The 23,315-nt window shown below is 48.3% G+C and overlaps 1 protein-coding gene across 1 annotated transcript in view; it reads left to right on the plus strand.

Annotated features, from left to right (window-relative positions):
* The window catches only part of LOC135912000 (glycosyltransferase 25 family member-like), a 571,330-nt gene that overhangs the window by 504,147 nt on the left and 43,868 nt on the right, over window positions 1-23,315 (plus strand). Inside the window, exon 2 of the mRNA XM_070521056.1 lies at window positions 22,972-23,046. Coding sequence (XP_070377157.1) covers window positions 23,012-23,046 — 35 coding nt within the window. The 5' untranslated portion in view covers window positions 22,972-23,011. The remainder of the gene's footprint in view (window positions 1-22,971; window positions 23,047-23,315) is intronic.

Raw genomic sequence — 23,315 nt, forward strand, 5'->3', positions numbered from 1 at the left:
CCAGGTGCACGTTACCGAAATAAACTTTCAAAGATATCTAATGCGAACGTAGGTACTTCGAGCGTGGTATTTACCTTTCCCATTCGCCCTCGACGTCCTCCGTTGTGAAGGGTCGGAGAAGCGCCGGTGGCGACAGAGCGGCGGTATAGCGGTAAGGCGAGCGGTCTCGTCGTGGCGGCCCACGGCAGCCGCAGTACTTGCGTTAGGCAGCAGACGCAGCTACGTGTGGCTACGCGCAAATGCATGTGCACAGCGGGGCTCGTGTGCGCACACGCATGCATGGCCGCGCTACGTGGTGCGGACCGGCTTTTTGGCCTGCACGGATAGCAGGCAAATCCACCTCGCGCACCTTGTGGCGCTCAATGCGGAGTTGATTACGAAGAACGTCCAGCCAGGAGCGGCCTGCAGTGAGCGCACACTGGCGCGCTAACCGCTATTCATCGCGGGGCGCAGCTGGCATAGCGTACGCGCGGTCTGTGTTAAGTTTGGCGTAGCTCGAGACTAGTCGAGCGTACTAGACTAATCGAAATTTGCGACTGCCGACGGCTACGGCACCCCGATAAGCAGTGTGGCCAAATTTTCGTTCCTACGCGAGCGGGCGCTGTCGAACTTGAGCAGACGACAGTCTGCTCACACGTCTTGATTGACGTCATCTATTGGCGAATAGCAGCCGTGTATGGGAATCTGTTACATGACGAAATATGGCAGCCCAAGATAGGGTGAGGAGAAAGCTTCTGTTGAAAAGAGAGTGTTTGAGAAAAAGGTGACTTGGCGCTCCGTTGGTGAGCCCCACGCGCCGAACACGAGTGCGCAATTTGGCTGAGATGATGATCGCAGCAGCGTATATATGCTATCCGCGAAATACTATCCGCGGAAATAAAGTATATAAACAGTCGAAAAAAGTCATCTCATTACTGCTCCGAACTTCTGCTTTGATTTGCATGTAATTTCTTATGCACGCGCGAAAGGGAAAGAAAGAGATCGGGGCGCAAACTCGGTGCGATATTTGTTGCTTTCTTTTTTTCTTTACGTGCACTTTGCAACGCTAATGTCGTCAACGTCGAACAGAAAAACTTGATGCACTGAACCAGAGACCGCGGGTTTGATTATCGATCGCGATGGGCACATTTTACAGCAAAGCTGCCAAGGTGAGTTCCTGAACGGTTTTCGTGCGCCGGCGCGCGACGGCGTGGCCTATATCAAATGTAAATTCAACGCAACGTGTGTCGCTGCTCCGAACTTGCTTTTTAACGCGATGATCACGCAATGATTATAAAGTTAAAGTTATGTTGCGTATATTTCGCTCGAATAGACAACTTATTTACGTGGTTTCTTATTTTTTTTCGTTTCCTTTTCTTTCTTTCTTTCTTTCTTTCTTTCTTTCTTTCTTTCTTTCTTTCTTTCTTTCTTTCTTTTTTTTTTCATACCAAGAATCCCACAATTTTCGTTTGGCACGTCGACGTCGCGTAATACCAGCTCCCCGTTGGACGTCAGCTGGGAGTTGGCACAGCTGCGGCGGTAGAAGGTCACACCATGTTGCTGGAACGCAGCCTGCGTAGGAGCCGTAATAAATAAAAAGAACCAGTCACGGCCACCTTCGTAATGGAGCACCAACATGCTGCTTCGTTTTATCGAGACCGTGAGCCACCAAACAGGCCCTTATGGGCATTCGTCTGTATATAGTACTATATACATACTATATACAGTCTGTGTCTGTATATAGTACTATGTATAGTACTATTTACCGTATATATAGTAGTATAGTACTTCCGAAGGATGTGAGAACTCATGTATACGTCTTCACTGTCTTTGATTTATCAGTTTTCAGATTGACATACACCTGCGAATTTGTTGTGGTGGAATGCAGGAACGCTCGAGTTCGGAGTTTCCGGCGCATCTGAAATCTGAAAGAATAGCAAGTTGTCCACATTTTGGTTTACAAGGGGACAGTATCCGGAGTCCTCCACTACGGCTCCTCTGACAGTACCTGTGCTACGGGCAGTAGATATACTGGCATGTCTTAACGACACTATATGCCATATCGTGTACGTCGTCATTTTGGTTCCTATGCTCTTTCTCGCTGTCATTCAAATGAACTATTTTAAAAAGTGAAGGATGAACCTATTCTCCGTTTCAGACATCAGGGTGCAGCGCTGTGGAGGCTAGGGATACTTTCTGCAGTGGTTGCGTCCGCACATTAGAAATAGTTCGATGTTCTTGGTGGTAATTTTTCGAAACTGTTCTTTATATAGGCTCAGTATTGAATGAAAAATGTTTTAACCCTCAGAGACAAACAACCTGTGGCATAGGGTTATCTAATGCGTTGTTTTAGATCAATTTTTTTTTCATTGCGTTTCTTTCCGTCTTTTTTTATTGGCCGCGCGATGCGGCAGCCTCACGTGCACGCTCGCGCGAGCATGCTCCTTTGGCGCGGTGCGAGGTAGTAGACGGAACGCGCGGAGTGACACATTTTCGTCACCGAACTTCTTGCGTAGCTTCCACAGCGTTGCGCCTGATGTCTGAAACGGAGTATAGGACTGCTGATAGCTAGAGATGTTGCGTGAAGTTCTTGTAATACTGGCTGCACTAAATAAATGTGAGCGTTGCGTATTTCATTAAATTAATTGCACTAATTGACTAATTTGTTAGCACCGACGACTGCTATATTCGCACGAGGCTTTTGGCCTTCACCGTCGCATATACGGCAGCGGGTTCGAAATGAATCTCTCGAATTTTTGTGTTTAGTTCATATTGCTACGGCACAATATGTGCGATCACGAAAGGCCAGCAGTGTGAAGACGACGACGACGGTTAGAAGTTTGCGCGGGCTGTCGCCTCTTGGCCAAGCGCAGCGTATTTTCCTTGTAAATATATTTGTACATAGCTTTTCGTCTGCGTCTTCCTACGTAACATATCTGGTGGAGGTGGACGTTCCCTGTACCTCGTCACGGAGCTTCGCAGTGGACGGTACGTCGAGCCTTCCTTCATGGCTCCCGGTGACGACAACCCGACTCCGCCGGCTCCGACACCTGCTGCCACTTCGCCGACCTACATCACTCTCCCCGCTCCCCGTGATCCTGGCGTATTCTCGGGCCACGATGGGGAAGACGTCGATGACTGGATCAGCCTGTATGAACACGTCAGCCGCAATAACCGGTGGGACCCTACTATTATGCTCGCCAACGTAGTCTTTTACCTCGGTGGCACACCTCGAGTTTGGTATCGCACGCACGAAGATGAGCTCACCAGTTGGGATTCACTTAAGACACAGCTTCGAGACTTGTTCGGCAACCCCTACGGTCAACAACTTGCCGCGCAGAAGGCGCTTTCCGGCCGTGTGCAGACGTCAACAGAGCCCTATGTCACGTACATTCAGGACGTCTTGGCTCTGTGCCGCAAAGTTGACACCCACATGACTGAGTCAGACAAGGTTTCCCACATCCTCCAAGGCATTGCCGATGACGCCTTCAACTTGCTCGTTTGCAACAACGTAGCCACGGTGGATGCTGTTATAAAAGAGTGCCGCCGCCTGGAACTCGCCAAAAGCCGACGTATTGACCAGCAGTTTGCCCGTCTGCCCAACACCCCAGCGACATCTTCCTGTGCCGACGCTCCTCGTCCCAACAACACTGCCGATGTTACCAGGATCGTCCGGCGTGAGATCGAGGCCGCCTATCCGGCTGCCTTCGACTCCAGTCCCACCAACACATCTGCAGTCACGGTCTCACTGATCCAGGCAGTTGTCCGCCAGGAGTTTGAAAACATGGGTCTTCACACCATCTGCTCGGCCCATCGCCCTGATACCCGCCCGGCTTCTTCGATTTCGCCCCGTCCCGCATCTTCTTACCCACCACGTTTCCGCAACCCATCTGAATGGCGCACAGCTGACGACAAGCCTATTTGTTTCCACTGCCATCGAATCGGGCACATTTCTCGGTACTGTCGTAGTCGCTGGAGTTCCCCGATCCGGTCTACTTATACTGCCTACTCTCGCCCCTCAGGTGGCCCTTCTCGTCCCTATGCCGCACGCTCCGATAATGCCGCCACTGATTCTCCTGCAACGAACCGCCCCTATTCTCGTTCGCCTTCGCCCCAACGACGACAATCTCGCTCTCCCCAGCCCCGTCGCTCCTACTCGCCGACTCCCTTCGGACGCCGCTCCCAGCCGGAAAACTAGACGATGCAGCGCCTCGAGGTGACGCTGCATTGCTCCCTACGCCGCCAAATCCTCTACTGACTTTGCCCACTCATCTGAACCTTCTTGACGTGCAAGTCGACGGTGTTTCTGTGTCTGCTCTCATAGACACTGGAGCGCATTTGTCCGTAATGAGCGCTGACCTTCGTAACCGGCTCAAGAAAATTATCACGCCCGCCACGACGCCTGTTGTCCGTGTCGCCGATGGCGGAACAGCCCCCGTCATTGGTATGTGTACCGCCCGCGTCTCCTTCGCCGATCGCTCAACAATCGTGCTATTCACAGTCATCGCCCACTGTCCCCACGAGATCATCCTCGGCTTAGACTTCCTCTCCGCACATTCTGCTCTCATCGACTGTTCCGCCAGTACTCTCCGCCTTGACCTGCCTGTTCTGGATCCTGCTGAACCCCACCCCAGTCGCCTCAGTTCCGCCGACTTTGTTCGCTTGCCACCTTCGGCACTGACCTACGTTGACCTAGTGTCATCCCCACCAGTCCCCGACGGTCACTACATCGCGGCTCCTATGCAAGACGTCCTCCTTACACACGGGTTCACAGTACCCCATACAGTTTTATCTATTACGGCGAATTGCGTCTGCCTGCCTGTGGTCAACTTTGGCTTGACGACACAAGTGCTGCCACGTGGGATGTCTTTGGCCCAGCTTTGTTCATTCGAGGATCACTCAGTAGCATCCATTGCAGTAGACGACACTTCATCCGATATTCCTCTACCATCGCAGTCGACAAGTTGTACCATCGCTGACTTACTGACAATGACTGCCCCGACTTGCCCTCCGAGCACGCTCGTGAACTCTACCGCGTTCTGTTTTCCTACCACGATATTTTTGACTTTAACGATCGTCCTTTGGCCCAAACTACAGCTGTCAAACATCGCATTAATACCGGCGATGCCCCTCCTATTCATCGCCGCCCGTATCGCGTGTCCCCAGCTGAGCGTCAAGTTATTCACGCAGAAGTTCGCAAAATGCTTGCCAAGAACATTATTGAACCGTCATGTAGTCCTTGGGCGTCACCGGTTGTGCTGGTAAAAACGAAGGATGGCTCATGGCGCTTTTGCGTGGATTATCGGCACCTTAACAGGGTTACCAAAAAGGACGTGTATCCCCTACTTCGGATTGATGACGCCCTTGACTGCCTCCACGGTGCTCGCTATTTCTCCTCTATTGACCTTCGCTCCGGCTATTGGCAGATTGCCGTGGACGATCTCGACCGCGAGAAGACTGCCTTTGTAACACCCGACGGTCTTTATCAATTCAAGGTGATGCCGTTCGGCCTATGTAACGCTCCTGCCACTTTTGAACGCATGATGGACTCCCTTCTTCACGGTTTCAAATGGTCCACGTGCTTGTGCTACTTGGACGACGTTATCGTATTCTCCCCAACGTTCGCTACGCACCTCGAGCGCCTCTCAGCAGTCCTGGACGTTTTTCGGCGAGCCGGTCTGCAACTCAACGCATCGAAGTGCCAATTCGGCCGTCGCCAGATTACCGTCCTTGGACATCTCGTTGACGCGAACGGAGTGCAACCGGACCCAGGCAAGATCCATGCTGTTACGCACTTCCCTGTTCCGAAGTGTGTCAAGGATGTGCGCAGCTTCATCGGCCTTTGTTCGTACTTCCGCCGTTTCGTGAGGAATTTCGCCGCCATAGCACGACCACTAACCGACCTTTTGAAAAAAGACGCTCCTTTCCAGTGGGGCGATAACGAGGCCTCTGCATTCTCTCATCTAATCGACATTCTCACAACGCCTCCCGTTCTGGCCCATTTCGATCCTTCTGCGCCTACCGAAGTCCGTACTGATGCCAGCGGTCACGGAATTGGAGCAGTACTGGCACAACGCCAGCGTGGCCACGACCGTGTTATCGCTTACGCCAGCAGGCTCCTCTCACCCGCGGAGCGCAACTATTCCATCACTGAGCGTGAGTGTCTGGCCCTAGTTTGGGCGGTTGCGAAATTCCGCCCATACTTATATGGCCGATCCTTTTCCGTTGTCACAGACCATCACGCGCTTTGTTGGTTATGCTCATTGAAAGACCCTTCAGGAAGACTTGGTCGCTGGGCCTTACGCCTCCAAGAATATTCGTTCTCTGTCACCTACAAATCTGGCCGACTACACAAGGACGCTGACTGCCTGTCTCGCTACCCGGTAGACGAGCCTGACGACGCCGACAGTAGTACCGCCGACGGCATTTTCTCTGTGTCTGCCTTCGCTAACATCGCCGATGCGCAGTACCGAGACCTATCGCTGCGAGTACTCATCGAGCGTCTGCGCTCTACACCTACCGACGCATCCGTTCGCCGATATGTCCTCCAGGGCGGCATTCTGTACCGAAGGAGCTTCCTCCCTGATGGCCCTGATCTTCTTCTTGTCGTGCCACAACATCTACGACAGACTGTGCTCTTTGAGATGCATGACGCACCCACTGCAGGACATCTTGGGGTAACCCGCACGTACGACCGCGTCCGCCGCCGCTTCTATTGGCCTGGTCTCGCTCTCTCCGTTCGACGCTATGTTGCTGCCTGTGATCCCTGCCAGCGTCGGAAGACACCTCAGGTGCTACCTGCCGGTCATCTCCAGCCGATCACCGTCCCTGTGGAACCGTTCTTTCGTGTTGGATTAGACCTGCTCGGTCCCTTTCCCACGTCATCCTCTGGGAACAAATGGGTAGCCGTCGCGACTGATTACGCCACCCGATACGCTATCACTCGGGCTCTCCCTACCAGCTGCGCCACTGACGTCGCGGACTTTCTCTTGCGTGACATTATCTTGCTTCATGGCGCCCCGCGCCAGCTGCTTACTGACCGTGGTCGAAACTTCCTCTCGAAAGTTATCGCTGACATTGTGCGTTCCTGTTCCATTCAACACAAACTGACTACTTCATACCATCCTCAAACCAATGGCCTGACAGAGCGGTTAAACCGTACTCTTACCGCTATGCTGGCCAAGTACGTTTCCAAGGACCACCATGACTGGGACATTGCCCTTCCTTACGTAACATTTGCGTACAATTCTTCCCGGCACGACACCGCCGGATTTTCTCCCTTTTATCTACTGTACGGTCGCGAACCTACCTTGCCCTTAGACACGGCACTTCCTCCTGCTGCGGTCTCAACAAGCGAGTATGCGCGCGACGCCATCGCCCTCGCCGACCATGCACGCCAGCTTGCCCGTGCTCGACTTACGGCCTCACAGACCACTCAGCAGTGTCACTACAACGCCCGCCATCGTGACGTACAGTTTTCACCTGGTGCGCTCGTGCTCCTGTGGTCGCCCTCTCGTCACGTCGGACTTTCAGAGAAGCTTCTTTCGCGATACACAGGGCCCTACCGCGTGCTGCGCCAGGTGACACCTGTGACTTACGAAATTGCTCCTGTGGGCTCAACCTCGTCCTCTCCTGTGGCATCTAGTGATGTCGTACACGTCAGTAGGCTCAAGGCCTACTACACTGCTTCCGAGTCCGATCTTTAGTCGCTCCGGGACGGCGCTTTTGCAGCCGGGGGTAGTGCTACGGCACAATATGTGCGATCACGAAAGGCCAGCAGTGTGAAGACGACGACGACGGTTAGAAGTTTCCGCGGGCTGTCGCCTCTTGGCCAAGCGCAGCGTATTTTCCTTGTAAATATATTTGTACATAGCTTTTCGTCTGCGTCTTCCTACGTAACAATATTTAAGTCGACAATTTAGGTCGGCCTAATTAAACACATTAAGCTATAGAATCTACACACTTGCAGGTGATAATCACCCAGCAGCAAGAACCAAAGAGCAGTCGCGCCGGCACAGCGTGACGCAATGCGCTGCTTCGGCAGGGCGATTGGCCTGTGACGCGTGCGAGCAATTAGGCTGTTTCATGCTGCATCACTGTCCCGAAGGGGCTGACCTCTCGTCGAGAAGACGTAATTGAGGTCGTTCCCCGAGCTACGTGTAGGGGCTGCTCGTCGCAGTAATCGGTCCTTAAATGGCCGTGTCAAGCGATACGTAAAGCGGTACGAATTAAGTGTCGTTGGCCGACGCAATATTTGAACGCTTCGCTGCTGCCAGCTCCGATGGAGCAGGCTGCGATTTGTACCCCCGTGCGCGGTGACTACGACGAGTATATCCGTGCAGGGCTCCGTGGCTCTCTCCGCGAGCAGCGGTACGCTTGGGCTGCAGTCCATGGGTTCCGATGCTCAGAGCCGAGCGCAGGGGCTGGCTCTGCAGAGAATGCCAAAGAACGAGCCATACTGACTTTGAGATCTGTCTCTGGCGAAGCAAATTCGTGGCTGAGAAACAGATACGGCGCCTACGAGAGTGTGGGTTCTCACCAACAAGGGATAGTTCGTGGCATCTGTTGCGAAATAAATTACTTAGACCGCGTGTGACATTCGATCGCAGTTGAGGACATCCCACGCGCTACGGCGGCTCAGTTGCGGCGAGATTCTGCGGCACGGTGCCGCGGGTTCCTTTCTGGCCCCGCATCCGGTGGAGACGGAAGGCGATGACGCTCGTGTCGGGCTGCGCGTGTGTATTTGATTTGTTTGTTTGATTTATTCCATTCCGACAGTGCATGGCATTTCGTGATCGTCACGACGCTGGAGCTAAAAGTAAAGAAATATGACTACATGGCTCCTGGTGCTTTTGTGACGTTAAAGAACCGCAGATGGTCTAGATTAATCCGCACCATACGGTGTGTTTCATACCGTAGCTTGCTTCCAGACATCAAACCCCATAATTAATTAATTAATTAATTAATTAATTTCTTTATTGATTCACGTATGCCTTCCCTACTTGCTTGGAATGTATAGTCGATTTGTCCGTCTCTCTCCGCGAATCGCGCTTTTCAGTCTTTTGAAGGGAGCGGCGAGGAGCCGTCTTCAATTTCAATATTCAATGATTTTCAACACTGTGTACGTCGCTATGTTTCCACACTCTTCTCGATGCGTTGAGGGACAGCCGTCGTCCACTGTGTGTCTTGCTTCACAGTGCATATCGCCTGCCGGCTTGTTCAATGTCGGCTTGCGTAGAGTGAGTGAGTGAGTGAATAAACTTTATTGCAGGTCCGGCTAGGACGTGAACTCGTCGTGCACCCGGCTAGTCCCACGTCGGAACCGGCGTAGAAGCGGGCCATTCTTAGCATAAAAAATAAGTTGGGACACAGAGCTTTGAAACATAGCAACTTCTTGTGCTTTTGACGTCAGGTGACCTGCGTGGGTCATTTCCCGGCAACAGCGTCTCGGAAACTGTTTTGCTGCGCCGCGTGAAACGTCACCAAACACTTATTATTTTTCGGCGGGCCATCTTTGACAAAAGTGAATGAAGGCGATAAAGCGTACACGGCAGGAATGTACGCCACCGAGAACCTGAGTGATAAATTTACATAATTTTATTAGCTACGTAGCTCAACATTTCATAAACGCTATAGGGAAAATTCGTTTCCCTATTTCTATTTCTATTCATTTCTATTTCACAATTTATTAGTTCGTTTTTGTTGAGCCCTACCAACCAGTTATTCTGCGCAAGACGTGGCGAGACTATGCAAACCCCCTATTATGCCGTGCGGAATGGCGCTGCTGACTTGAACGCGGCTGTTTCATCCGAGTTTTCCTCTTTTTTAATATTATTTCCTTGCGTGTTTGTTCAAATTGTGACTTGCGCTTCACCTCAAATTTTGCCTAACCTAAGGCACGGCATTCATTGGCGAAAGGTGTGAATGCAGGTCTTTTATTATCATGGAAGTTTTTGTTATCGTGCAAGTTAACGCTGCAGCATCAGACGCTCTATGTCTCGCCGTGACGATAAATGCGGAATGCTCCGCGAAGAAACGTCGCGCTATGTTCCTTGACTCTCCGTAACATAGACTCTGAGTGTCCGATGGGCCGCAAAATTAGTGCGTTGAATGTTTTCTAAACAATAACGTGGGCAATGTTGTCGGATAACTATTGGTTATGAATACATGGTGTCGCACGGAATTACGAATGATTCTGTGACAAGCTTTCACGTATGTTGCTATATATTACGACTGTGTGCTGACCATAGTGCCTTTCATCCATTGAAACATGTTTTGTCTCGTCAATGATATTGGTAGCATTATTCTAGAAGAATAAAAGTAAAGTTGCTTTTGAAACCTCTGTGCCACTGTCTATTATTTCCATCGTATTCGCTTACCTTCCTAAGGAACCTACTGGATCAATAAGCGCCAATAACAGCCTAATTATGTCCGCATTAAGACATACCCCATTATTATATTTAAATGACACGCTGGCGCTTCAGCTGAGGCTAGTCGCAAGCTCGCTTCAGTCTCAAAAGAAAAACTGCTGGTATAGCAGTCGAAATGCCGGACGCTAAAAAATTTTAAACGCACGCGTCAAGCCGCATAAGATTTTGACGTCACAGTTATTTCCGGTTGTGACGTTACTTTTTATCTTCAACTTCCTGTTAGTTGTCCCTTCCAATACGTAGATGGCGACAGTTGCAACGACCCGCTATTCTCTTGACATGTGGGTTTCTATGGAAGCTTCGCTGCCAGTGTATATATACCTTGAATCAGATTCCGACGATGGGCTACTTTGCGTGCAGACATTGTTGTGCTTTGAGTGTTACTTGTTTTCCTGAACAAGCTCGCCTAGTAATGAGTTAGATACGTGGCTCGTTCTTTTTAAACCGCCCTCTTCTTCACATCACTACAACGTGACACTGTAGACGTTACATACGTTAATTGCTACATTTTCATTGAGTGAGAACTTAGAAATGGACTAGGAATTTTGCTGCATGTGCGTTTACACTTTTAAGAAAATAATTTAATATTTTGCTAAGCACGACGTCGCAGGATGAGAAAAACGGAAGACACTTTGTCGAGACTAAAGTTTGAAACGGCGGAAGCCTGACACCATTGCCAATGGCGATTTGTTGCGTCGGAAACACCACGGAGGCACACAACTCGTACACTATTGTGTGGATGTTTGTTTGTTTATTGAATGCCTGCAACGTCGTTCTGGACGAAGTGTCTGTTAAAGCAGTTTGTGGCCGCCTGGAACTGTTGCAGCGCCGTTTGTGGATCAGGAGGACACGCGTCTTCCATGGCGGTGTCGGGGTGTAGTTGGCCATCCTCATCTTCCACTTCGCTCGAATGACTTGTACTTGCTCGGCTTGCCGCGTAAAGATGGCGGTCACGCCGCTTCCGAGCTTCATTTGCCTTGGTAGCCGGAGATGCAGCGAGTCGCTTCTAACGCATTGCCTCTCTTGCGTTGGCCCGTTGCGTCCTTGGACTCTGTGGTGTCGGACGCTCCTCGCCGCCCTGATGCATGCGACGTACACGCTCAGCCTCTCTTGAGCGCCGCTTGCTTCAGCGGCTGCCGCACTTCACGTGTTAGGTTTGGCGAGACGAAGTATCCTTCCCACGCGATACCGCAAACTGCCGCCACCGCCGCCGCCACACCACATCCAAGCAGACGGTCGCCACGCGCGCCTCGCGACAGTGACGTCAGGCCACACAGCGCCCAATCGGGAGGCCACATCAAGCGCCTGACGACAGTGACGCCAGGGCACACCGTCGAACACACGACCTCCACGCAGGCCGATGTGTTATCCCGCATGGCGTCGAACCGCCCCCACACCCGGACTTGACGACAGTGACGTCACGCATGCGAGCCAATCAGGAGGCGCCCACCTGTGCCTAGCGACAGTGACGTCACGACACAGAGGAGACTACTCAAGAGGCCGGAAAGCTGTGACAGTTTCTGCTAACGGCAGATGTCCTTGGCAATTAGCCATTAAAGGCTTCCGCCTTAAAACCCGGCCGCGGTGGCCGCATTTCTATGTGGGCGAAATGCAAAAACGCCTGTGTCACATGCATTGGGGACACGTTAAAGATCCCCTGGTCTTAAAAAACAATCAATGAGTCAAATTAATCAAATCGTGGTCTCGGCACGTAAAACCCCAGAATTAATTCATTCATTATTTGTAAAGGCCAATATTTTTCTAATACTTTTCGAATATTTTCTTGCGAAAAATAAAATAAAAAATAAAATTCTTGCGTAAGTATGGCAAGATTTCAGCCACGTGGGCACAGTATAGACATAAAACATGAGAGCTTGCTTAGTAAAGGTGGCTTTGTCACTTAGGTAGCCATACTTTACAAGCTGTGCAGGGATCATTCGCTTCTCTGAAGAACCATGTACTTGTAGATGAACTACTGATTTGCTCTTAATGCTCCATTTGTGCTGTTAATAAACAACGCTTCATAACCTACTAATTGCAGAAACTTGCTAATTTTAAAAATACTGGAATGTGAACATCGCTTCATCGCTTCGGCTATTCATTATCCGAAAACTAACCGAAAAGTATTCGATATTTGATTCGATTCGCTTCTGGCGCGGTTTAATTCGTATTCAAATCGGTCTCAAAAACCACTATTCGCATTCGCGGTAAAATCTTTGACATCATTTTGGAAATTTCGTATACATGCATGCGCGCCTAAAGCCAAACAATAACTGTGTAACGCAACTTTCAGAAGGGTCACCGGGAAACGATTGAAAAAGAAATGCAGTACAGCCGCTTTAACTATTAGCTGGAACATGCCCGAAGGGGCCCCCAAGACAGCGCTGCGGCACCGACATACCAAATATTGAAAAGATGAACACTGTTCCGATTAGTGGTAAATAATAAACCCGTATTTCGTGCGCCAGTGTAGCCGTGCGGCTTTGGGGCTGCTTCCACCATTAGCGCCACGTCAGAGCCCATATTTAACGCGACTGTGCGTATGTTAGTGTTGTCCCAATATCCCTGTATTTTCTTCTTTAAGTCTTAGCATTAGACATTCAAGATATATTCCGCAAATCACTCATCACAATACTTCAGTACTTCTCGTTCTAACGCACATGTCTGCGTTGCTCCACCTGTTACAGAGTACTGAAAAAAATATCCAATGCTTTTCCCCAGGCGGCATTTTTTTATTCCTGCTAACGCCAGCAAACCGAGCCTGACGCCACCAACGCTCAGAAATCTTATTGGGAGCGCGCACAATGTTCTCGCACACCTTGTGTGATGTACCCGCTGAGGTGCTACTTGTATAATGTAAGAGAATCGGTTGTAAAGATAGGAGAGCACGGTTGCATGCACATGCGTTTAAGCTGATTAACTTTATTTGCGCCAAGATAACATACCCAAGCTTTCACACTTGCTCTGTAAGAAGCCCACAGCACCATCAACATGCCGGCTCTTTGTAACTGCACCAAACAAATATATTAAATCCATGTAAATCTCGGTGGCGTCATTTTATTGAATTGAATTGAATTTATTCTCCTTGAACAAATACACAAGGAAGGAGCAGCCACAAAAAGCTACTGAGATTAGTAGCTTGACGAGGTGGCTGCCCCTTTACACAGCAGCAGCAGCAGTAGTTATGAAACGATTTTCTTACAAATGACTGCTTTCATACATATGCACGGACAATGATTGCACAATGGAACATAAGCATTTTGCAAAATACAAAAGAAAACTTCACATTAATGAGCAAAATATACGAAAAGATAAATAAATGCATCATAGTTCACAGGAACTGATCTCGCATTGTTTTTTTGGACAACTGTGACACATCTACAGATTTGTTGGCAAAATTATTGAGCAGAGTTGGGAGAGTAAAAGCGATCGATTGTTTCGCATAGTTGTTTTGAGGTGTAGGTATGTGCCAAATATTATGGTGACGCGTAGGGTATACGGCAATATTTTCTCTTAATTCTGAAATCTCGCTGTAAAAAGAGTTCTTTTTTGTGGCCGAACAGTATGTCTGGAGTAAACGATAATTATAAAAATCATGGATATTTATAACCTTAAACTGTTCAAAGAGTTGCTGCGTGTGAGAATCATATGGGACATTTGCAATTATTCGCATAAACTTCTTTTGAATTAGGAACAGTCTGTTTAGATTCGTTGTTGTTGTTGTGCCCCATACTAGGTGGGCGTAGGATAACTGAGAAAGGGCTAACGAGTTATATAGTAGTAGTTTTATACGTTGAGGAATGATATGTCTACATTTGTTTAGCATACCCGCAGTTTTGCACAATTTTTTATGAGTTTCGCGGATATGGTCATCCCAAGTTAAAGTACTTGAAAAATATACGCCCAGCACTTCGATTGCAACGCGTGTCTTTCTTGACAACAATCGCTCGATCCCCAGTGGGCTTCCGCATAAGAATTTTTCCGTTCGCATGCCAGACAAAACGGAAGTTGTTCGCCGCTGCCCAGTCTTTTGTTGAGCGTAGAAGTTCTCGGTTCTGTTTCGTTATATTTTCTAGGATTGAAGCGCGATTCCCGACGTCTGTTAGCCTCTTACGTGTGGCGTACCACATTTCTCTCTCTTTTTGACGACTGAAACGAACAATTATACCGGGGGTTTTGTCTGGCCTTGCGGGAAGTCGGTGTATGGCAGTATTATCATCAGCTGTCAGGCAAGGTACTTCAAGAACAGGTGCAAGTTCATTCACTTTACCGAGCAAATCTTCAGCAGGTGTCACAGGAATACTATGGAACTCTAAATTTAGGCGCCTGCTGCGCCATTCGAGTTCATTGACGGCCTCCTGTAACTGCATCTGTGTTTCGCTCAATCGCACTTCGTCAATCTTGTCCGCTCTTTTCTTGAGCGACTGTATATCTTTGTCCTGCTTATCTAGATGTTTCATGATGTGGTCAAACGTTTGTGACATATGCTGAATCGATTCCTCTATTACAAGAACAGATTTGCTTAGCGGTAATAGTTTCTCTAGCTTTTCTCCTATCATCGCTAGCTGTAAGGCAACATCGGTTGCTTCGTATGCTGAACTGGAACTTTTTGCCGATATGCCAGCGGATTTTGCTTCCCGACAAGGTTCGCACTTCCATGTTTTCCGATAGGTATCACTTTTCGAGCGGAGTACCTTTTGTGTTACATCGCAACAGCTTCCAGCATGGAAAATGTTGTTGCACTTAATACAAGCAATAGTCAATTCATCGCGTGTGGTAGGCTTTTCACAGACAGAGCACTCTGTACTAGACATAACTGCAAGGGTTCAATGGCAGCAGCGGCAGGCGAGACAGATTAAGGGCACTAATAGTACAAAGCTATGGTTAACGGACCTGCGTAAAGCAGCAAGCAGATTTACGACGCGCTCTGGTCACCGCCGCTGCTGCCAGTGGAAAGCCACGCAGACATCGCTGGGTTTATATCGGGCCAAGCAGTGTCCAGATGTCGCTGCAGTGCCGTGACGTTGCGCCGAAGTACGATGCAGTGGTTCAGCTTGTAGATATGGCCCTCGTGGTTGGCGTTCCGTGGCGAGATAACAGCGACCTTTCTTCTTTTTTCCCTGCGTAAAGCAGCAAGCAGATTTACGATGCGCTCTGGTCACCGCCGCTGCTGCCAGTCGAGTGTTCAATTCAAATTATTAGCCTCTATATACGGAGTAAGTTAAGCAGTTGTTTGCGTAATAAACGAAGATACGGTAATAAAGTTTTCTATAATTGATCTTGGGTGGCTAAAGGAAATGAGTAGTTTGGAGCCAGTCCTCGAGATTCTGTAGCTAAGCAAATAAATTTTTATTAGGCATGCTTATGTAAGAGCCACACGAACATATATTTTGCAAATCAACTCTTTGAAAGCATGACTGACGCAAAAGACGTCTGTAAGGTCGACCTGAAAGCGCCCAGCCTTTTCTGATTTCGTCATCAATGGTATGGTACCGTGAGCATGCTCTTCGCGGGTAGCCCACTTTCGATTTTTAGTGGCACGGGCATCGAGTGGCACTCTTGTTTCTTGTACAGCACTTCCAGTTCACCTCCTGATGCGACCCGGAACTAAATACAAAATAAATCAGAAAAAATATAAAAAATATTGCAGTACAATATTAAAGGGTTTCATTATACGTATGATATCGGAGCATAAGTTTAATTACAAGTTCAGTTACTGAAGTGTCTGGAATAATTAGAATTAATTAGAAGCGACTGATTACCGGATACCAAAGCACCGAATCGTAGATTTCAGAGACCCGCCAGGTGAGCACCACTTTGGCGAAATTCCTGGAAACCCGGAATTAGAAAATGGTAGTAATGACGTCACTAATCACGTCGCACACAAGAAGGTGGCGTGATATTTAAACGGATAATTAATGGAAAACAGTAGCTTGCCAAGGACTGAACATATGCCTAACAGCGGACGTAACGTCACTCCCTCCTCTCTCTTTCTCCTCTCCCGGCGCTCACCAACTCGCTCGCTCGCTTGCTCGCAACAGCTGCGCGCGCGCGCTCGTTACATGCTCTGACGTCAGCACCGTAGAGGGCACGTAATGTACGCTACGTGCGCCGCTGGCTAGGAGGCTACGCCCCGCAAGGTGCCACGCGCTGCGTTTCCTCCTCGCCCTTCCTTGATCCTCGCCCGCATATCGTGCCAGGGGAAAGACCTTCGCCAGCTTAACCTGATGAACACCAACGCCCAGGTGCAAGTGCCACTGAGAGGCACTTAAGCCAAAGGCTCGGGTCGCCTACAACTTTTTTTCATTCATGTTGTTGTTTGGAAGGCAAGCAGTTTAAAGTTTTTACATCAATATAGCAGAGAACATGGGCCGCCGAAAGCTTGCTTGGTCGCGAAGCGTTGCACGAGGCAATGATGGTGCAGATTTAGCGCGTCGCTGGCATCAAGGCAATGCGCTACCGCCGAGGGAAGGAATAAACGAAAGTGAACAGCTAGACACGATTGTTATTCTGCCATTGTGACGAAATCTGAGGCCCCGATTTTGACGCCTCAGGTGCTTTTTTTGCCTGGGTTTCGCTGTAAGAAAGAGATTATGTTTTAAGTGCAGTGTGATTTGTTGTCTCGTGGAATTATGCATGGGTTCAAATAAACTCTATAAACTGCACAATTTGTATCCCAGAGTAGTTGTAAGGAAGGAAATGTACATATACACAAACACGCCCTTACACACGCGCACAGATACGCTTGCGTAGGCACACACACACTCTCTCTTCCCTAAAACGTACACACACGCACTTTCTCTCTCCATCACACATAGATGTGATCCAGCGGTCTGCATGTTCCATTTGACAATGGAGCTATCTATGTACGTGGTTCTCGCTTATTTGAGGTTTCTATGTGCTATGCTTAACGTGTTTCGGACATCTGCATGTATTATTATTATTATTATTATTATTATTATTATTATTATTATTATTATTATTATTATTATTATTATTATTATTATTATTATTATTATTATTATTATTATTATTATTGCGATATAAATTATGCGGAAGCTCTAAGCGCACTCGCACCGCCTTTGTCGAGCTGTCCCGTTGACGGCGCATGCGCCGCTTTGCCTCGGAGGTTTTGAGGGTCTTGTGTGGAGACGGCAGAGTCCGCCTCATCTCGTGCATGATCGAGCTGCGGTTCCTGCAGCCCCACCGACGGCACTCATCACGCCAGCGTTGTGAGAACGCCTGGCAGCCGCCAGTGCGCTGATCCTTCTGCCCAGCAGGAGGCTGCCTTACGTACTGCGTCGCACATGTCGCACCCGCGTATACCGCCCGAGGTGTTCAAGCGCAACGCTAAACCTTTCTATCGTTATCATCATTCTTGCTTCGCCTGTCGGGCGAAACTGCCATTTGTTTTTGTTCTATATGTATTATTCAGCAAGCAAGAAGTTTACCAACGTGGAAGCCGACCGAGCTGCTAAAAGGGCTTGCGGGGCAACTTTCTCTGAGCCACTTGTTCCCGCCGTGTGCGAAGCCGAAAATCGGCACACGGACCCCTTTGCAATGCTGATCAAATCTGTGACTTTCGCAGGCTGCGTATTCTCGACAGCCACAATCGCGTGCGCTGCATTGCAATTCGCTCTTAAGGTTGCTCTCAGCGACACTTTTTACGTAAAACCCAGTGCACACAGTGTCGCACTTCGGCGCATGTCGATATAAATATATATATATATATATATATATATATATATATATATGTGTGTGTGTGTGTGTGTGTGTGTGTGTGTGTGTGTGTGTGTGTGTGTGTGTGTGTGTGTGCGCGCTAACTGGAAGCGATTTTTGTAAAAATTGCATGGAGCATAGCGCAATTACGCCTGTTCAGGTGAATTACGCCTATTCAGGCGGATACTGCAATGCGCGACAAATCGGGATATGCATGTAGCTGCATAAAAAAATTAAATTAAATTAAAATATTAACTTTTAGGCACATGTTCAAGTTGCGAAATTGAAGTCCAGTAGGCGGGAAGTTATATTTGCTTAGTAGAAATGCTAAGCCTAGCATCACTACCACTTGCCGGTCTTTGTCGGACAATTTGTCAGGAGCCCGCGCCGTGGACTCTGTAGCGGTGCGCTGTATCACTTGAAGTGACTCTGGCTCCGACTGTGGCTTCGGCTGTGGTTTTTGAATAAGCTCTTGAATAAGCTGAATACTCCGTCAGTGCGAAATGCCGTGCAAGTGCTGGATGTTCTCAATTAAGCGCTTGCAATTCTTGAGTAAGCACCATGGCTCACCCTCAGCCTTCTATTCGCACTGAAGTTTAAAAGGCCACGGTTTACTTTAACGATATACTGCCACGTACTGCAACGTACTGATAACGACCACTGGTCCCTGGGTCATCCCGAGGGACTTGCACGAGCATCACCTGCTATTGGAAAGTACCAAAATTAGCTTCAAGCTGCAGAATGACTGCAGCCCAGTGTATCTTAGGGGCACTTGCTTGGATTAGACCTTGGTTTCAAGCTGCTTTGCTGCACGCAGTGCATCGTGCGCCCACAGTTTTCACTCTCTCCCCTTTGCCTGTTTATATTCACCTTTCCCTTCCCCCAGTGTAGGGTAGCCAACCGGACGCTCGTCTGGTTGACCTCACTGCCTTTCTTCTCCTTGCTTTCTCTCTATAAAGCTAGCCCCACTTTGGGCATATCGGTCCCTAAAAGGTGCTACGAAATAGGTTTCAGTTCCGGTTCACCTTTTTCAAAGTACCTCTCTGTCACTTTTGTATGATATTGGCTGTAACACCATTTCGTATTTTAGCAGATTTTAGAGACGGATATCTTGAAAGTGGTGCTTTTCTGTGGAGTTCCGCTAAGCAGACACGACTTGATTGTTCTGAGCTTCAATTTCGCAACTGAACAATCCAACCTAAAGTGAACAAGGAAGTAGTTCATCAATGGTTCATTTTTAAGCAAAACCAATCCCTTCACGTCTTTACGTCAATTTCTTCCTACGTTGGCTGACCGAATATTTGCTTCTCCTGTTCCTTAAACCCTCTGAACCAGAGACAAAGAAGGCAATGCGTCCGAAGGATGTGCGCTCGTGTTTTGTGAACTATTCGTGTGCGCGGCCGCAGATGTGAAATCTATTACTGCTGCTAACCAGACTGCGCTAACCAGAATGAACCACAAAGGTAGTTCATCACGAAGATAATGTAAACCCACACGAAGACGGCGCACGCAATAAAGCTAGAGGGACGCAACATTGACTAACAGTTGACATATCTTTTTTTTTTCTACGTCGGTGCTCGTAATACATACTTTAGAAAACAAAACAATTGGCAGAGGAAGAGGGAGAGAGGTACTCACTTTAATCAATCTGGAGATGTTAGCCTGGCTAAATGGCTGTCACGCGAAACGAAACCACTTATTTTTCCGGCTCTTGCGTTCCATACCAATGCGGCCGGCTTGCACGAAGTCTGGTAACGAGACTGGAGGGATACTTCGCTCTCGGGGTTTGATGCGTGCATACATGCGCCCGCTGAAGTGTACTAAAAAATAATAATAGACAGCGTGCTGGAATTTCAACAAAAAGGGGAATTACTGTACTTAAACACGGAGCCGGGGGCGAAAGATCCTGAATCTAGCGAAAAGAACACAGTGAAGCTTTGAGCGCTTTTGTGTCACCGTGGCTTTGCATTGCGGCTCACATGAGTCATATTTCTGGGCACCTTAATCCGTGCGTGGAACTGTGCCGAACACAATTTTACGTGTGGGAGCGCAGTGCGGAAGCGTGTCGAATATCTGACGCGTCACCTGACCGCGCTTTGTCGTTGTGCGCCCCGTGTGCAACGGCCGCTGTTGCTGTCGCCGCGCTTGACGGTCAAACCGGGTCGTCGTTAGGCTCTCGGTTGTTTCTTTTAGTCCCGTGAATACGGGTTCACCACGGCATCCTCGGCTGTACGGAAAGTCGCAAGCATGACTCATATATACGGCGTTTCAAACACCGTATGCAGGCTTTTGCTGGCTTTCCGAAACTCACAGTGCCTTGAGGCAGTACTGTTCGGCAAGAATATTTATTGCAGTTGCGTATCATTAAGGAAAGGTAGTGAGGCGGCGCCACGTCCCCATCCATAATGGAACTGGTTGACTTCATGGCTACTGTGCAATCAGAGAAGGGATGTATGTATTCGTGCAGGGAAGGACTGTCACTTTCATTACATTCTAGAAAGGACGCAATTAGAATATATACAGCGGGCCTACAGTGCAATAAATATGGCCTTGAACGCGTTCTTTAAAGAAAGTGTCAGGGCATTATGTGACATGATTGCACGACTGCGCATTGTGTCCTTCTCCAATATGCTTATGCGACGAAAGTCCTTCAGAGCTCGTAAAATGGGTTTGCTTTGTCCGTCCGTCTGGTCCTTCCTTTTACGTACACTCTTAAAACTGTTGAACCCTTTGGGGTGCATACTTGTCCCACAACTATAATTAATCGTCATCTTGAAAACTCGGTGCTCGCTACTTTTCTGTCGAGAATTATGTGTCACACTGATACCGTGCATCATAATAAGCCAACAAACGCTGGCACCAAGGACAACATAGGGGAATTGCTTATGCTTAATAAATGAAATAAAGAAACGATAAATTAATGGAAATGAAAGTGGATGAAAAAACAACTTGCCGCAGGTGGGGAACGATCCCACAACCTTCAAATATCGCGTGCGATGCTCTACCAATTGAGCTACCGCTACGCCGTTTTCCCGTCCACTTTCTTGGGTATCTATGTTTCCTTGTAGAACCCAGGGAGTGTTAGCCAGCGTCACCACTCACAGACCTAGGCGACGGACGTGGAACATCCTTTCTGCCGCAGGCGTCACGAGAACGTGGTCTTTTCGGGTAAAGGCAACCGGTCAATAAACCCACACATTCTACCTAAAGGCATCAATGTTGCCGGATTCGAGACCCTCGTTATGTAATAAACGAGAAGAAAGGAGGTTAACCGAGGGGCCCGATTTTTATTAGTCATATCATAAGAAGCCAACAAACACCGACACCAAGGACAACATAGAGGAATTACTTGTGCTTAATAAAGAAACGATAAATTAATGGAAATGAAAGTGAATGAATAAACAACTTCGCCGCAGGTGGGGAATGATCCCACACCTTTCGAATTTCCCGTGCGATGCTCTACCAACTGAGCTACCGCGGCGCCGTTTCCCCGTCCGCTTCCCCCGCGCGAGCCGTTCGTGGCTAGGAAGTACCGGGCGCGCAGCGTTAAAGAAAGGAAACGCGGGCACGACAGAAGACCATTATCGTTGTGGGACAAGATAAGCCCCAAAGGGTATAAATTTTTTAAAGAGTGTGGACGTCGTGATCGTCTCCACCGTGCCTGATGACCGCTACGGGATGCGTCTGTCACCGAAATCTGCAGGGCGGTTCTTATCGTGACGCTCCGTTTTCTCTTGTCGGCTGGTCAAAGCTTCGCTTATACACTGATTCCCACAGCGCGTAAGATGCGCATGATGTTTTTATTTATTCTTTTTTAAACCATGTTATTTCAAAATTTATTCTAACTCTAGTCTCATTAATTCATTTCTTTTATTTCTCACCCAAGTGTAATTTCGGTATAACATTATCCATTTTCAAGGAAACACGCTTGCGAAATCGCCTGCTTCTTGGCCAATCCCCCTTAGTGGGTAAGAGCTATTGCTTGTAAACAAAACAAAGCAAACATTTGATCTTGACAAAATTGCGGTGTCTGCTCTGAAAGCCTGCTGCGTTCGCAATAAATGAGTTCAGAGCACTATGAATCGCTGAAGTGTGTAGTAGCGCTTTGAATATACTCAGTATTATTACGAACGCTTGTGACAGCGGAAATTCTTCGGCGAATGTGTTCACAATTACTGACTTTTTATTATTTTTCTTCTTTCCTTCTTGTCTATTCTTTCCCCCTCTGGAAGTGTAGAATAGCTAACCAGGCACATCCTTGGTTGACCTGCCTATCTTTCCCTCTTCGTTTCTCTCTCTCACAGTAGTACCATCAAAGCACTAACTTTCAGCTGTACCACGCTAAATTTAAGTTAGCTGGGAATCCACCTACAACATGTGACTTTCACGCAGCGTTAAGACAGTAAATATCGGTTTATACAGAGTAAGGTAAAGGTTCCCTTTTGTCTGAGAACTTCGGTTTCTTTTGTTATAGTAGAAGAGTGTTTTAGCTTTGCGTGATACGTGATACGTTATGCTCACTCCGCAAGCGCGCCTCTCAGCAAAACCGCGACGGACATGCCGGGTCTAAAGAAACAGCTGATCTCAATAACAACGATAAGACGTCGCTAACACTTTGTCCTCAGCGTAAGGTATCGCTAAGTGATCGCTGATTGTACCATTTATTTCTTGCTGTCACGACGGAGTGCTATATTCGGATCGAAGTGGGCGGCTTGAACGCTGAAAGGTTCTTGCGCAATTATTGTAACCAAAGTGCTGTGACGTCATGTACCGATCTATGGGCACTTCGGTTTCTTTCTGCTCATGTTGTTTCTTTGGCTTGTTGTTTTTTTTTTAATTCCAGGAAACTGAACGACAGCTACATCAAAGAACATGGCATCCGTATGCTGCCCGAGTACGCGGACCCCTATCACAACAGGTGAGCTCTTTCGTTTGTATCCTTCTGATGTATTTTTCTTTTCTTTAATCATACAAAATGCGGGCACATTGTTGTGAAAACGCGCCCGTAATCGCGGAGCATATTTAAGGCAAGCCATCCTAGCACGTTTCCCTGAGGAATGAAACGCAAGAAGAAAAGTAGATCGCTGAAAGCGCTCTGCACGTTTTCATTTTGTTTCTCTCTGCTGTGAGGCAGCATAGTAATGCGAAAGCGCGTGCCTACCGTTGAGGAGTGCTGAAACACGATGA

Source organism: Dermacentor albipictus, chromosome 1 (assembly GCF_038994185.2).
Source record: "Dermacentor albipictus isolate Rhodes 1998 colony chromosome 1, USDA_Dalb.pri_finalv2, whole genome shotgun sequence".
Taxonomy (NCBI): domain Eukaryota; kingdom Metazoa; phylum Arthropoda; class Arachnida; order Ixodida; family Ixodidae; genus Dermacentor; species Dermacentor albipictus.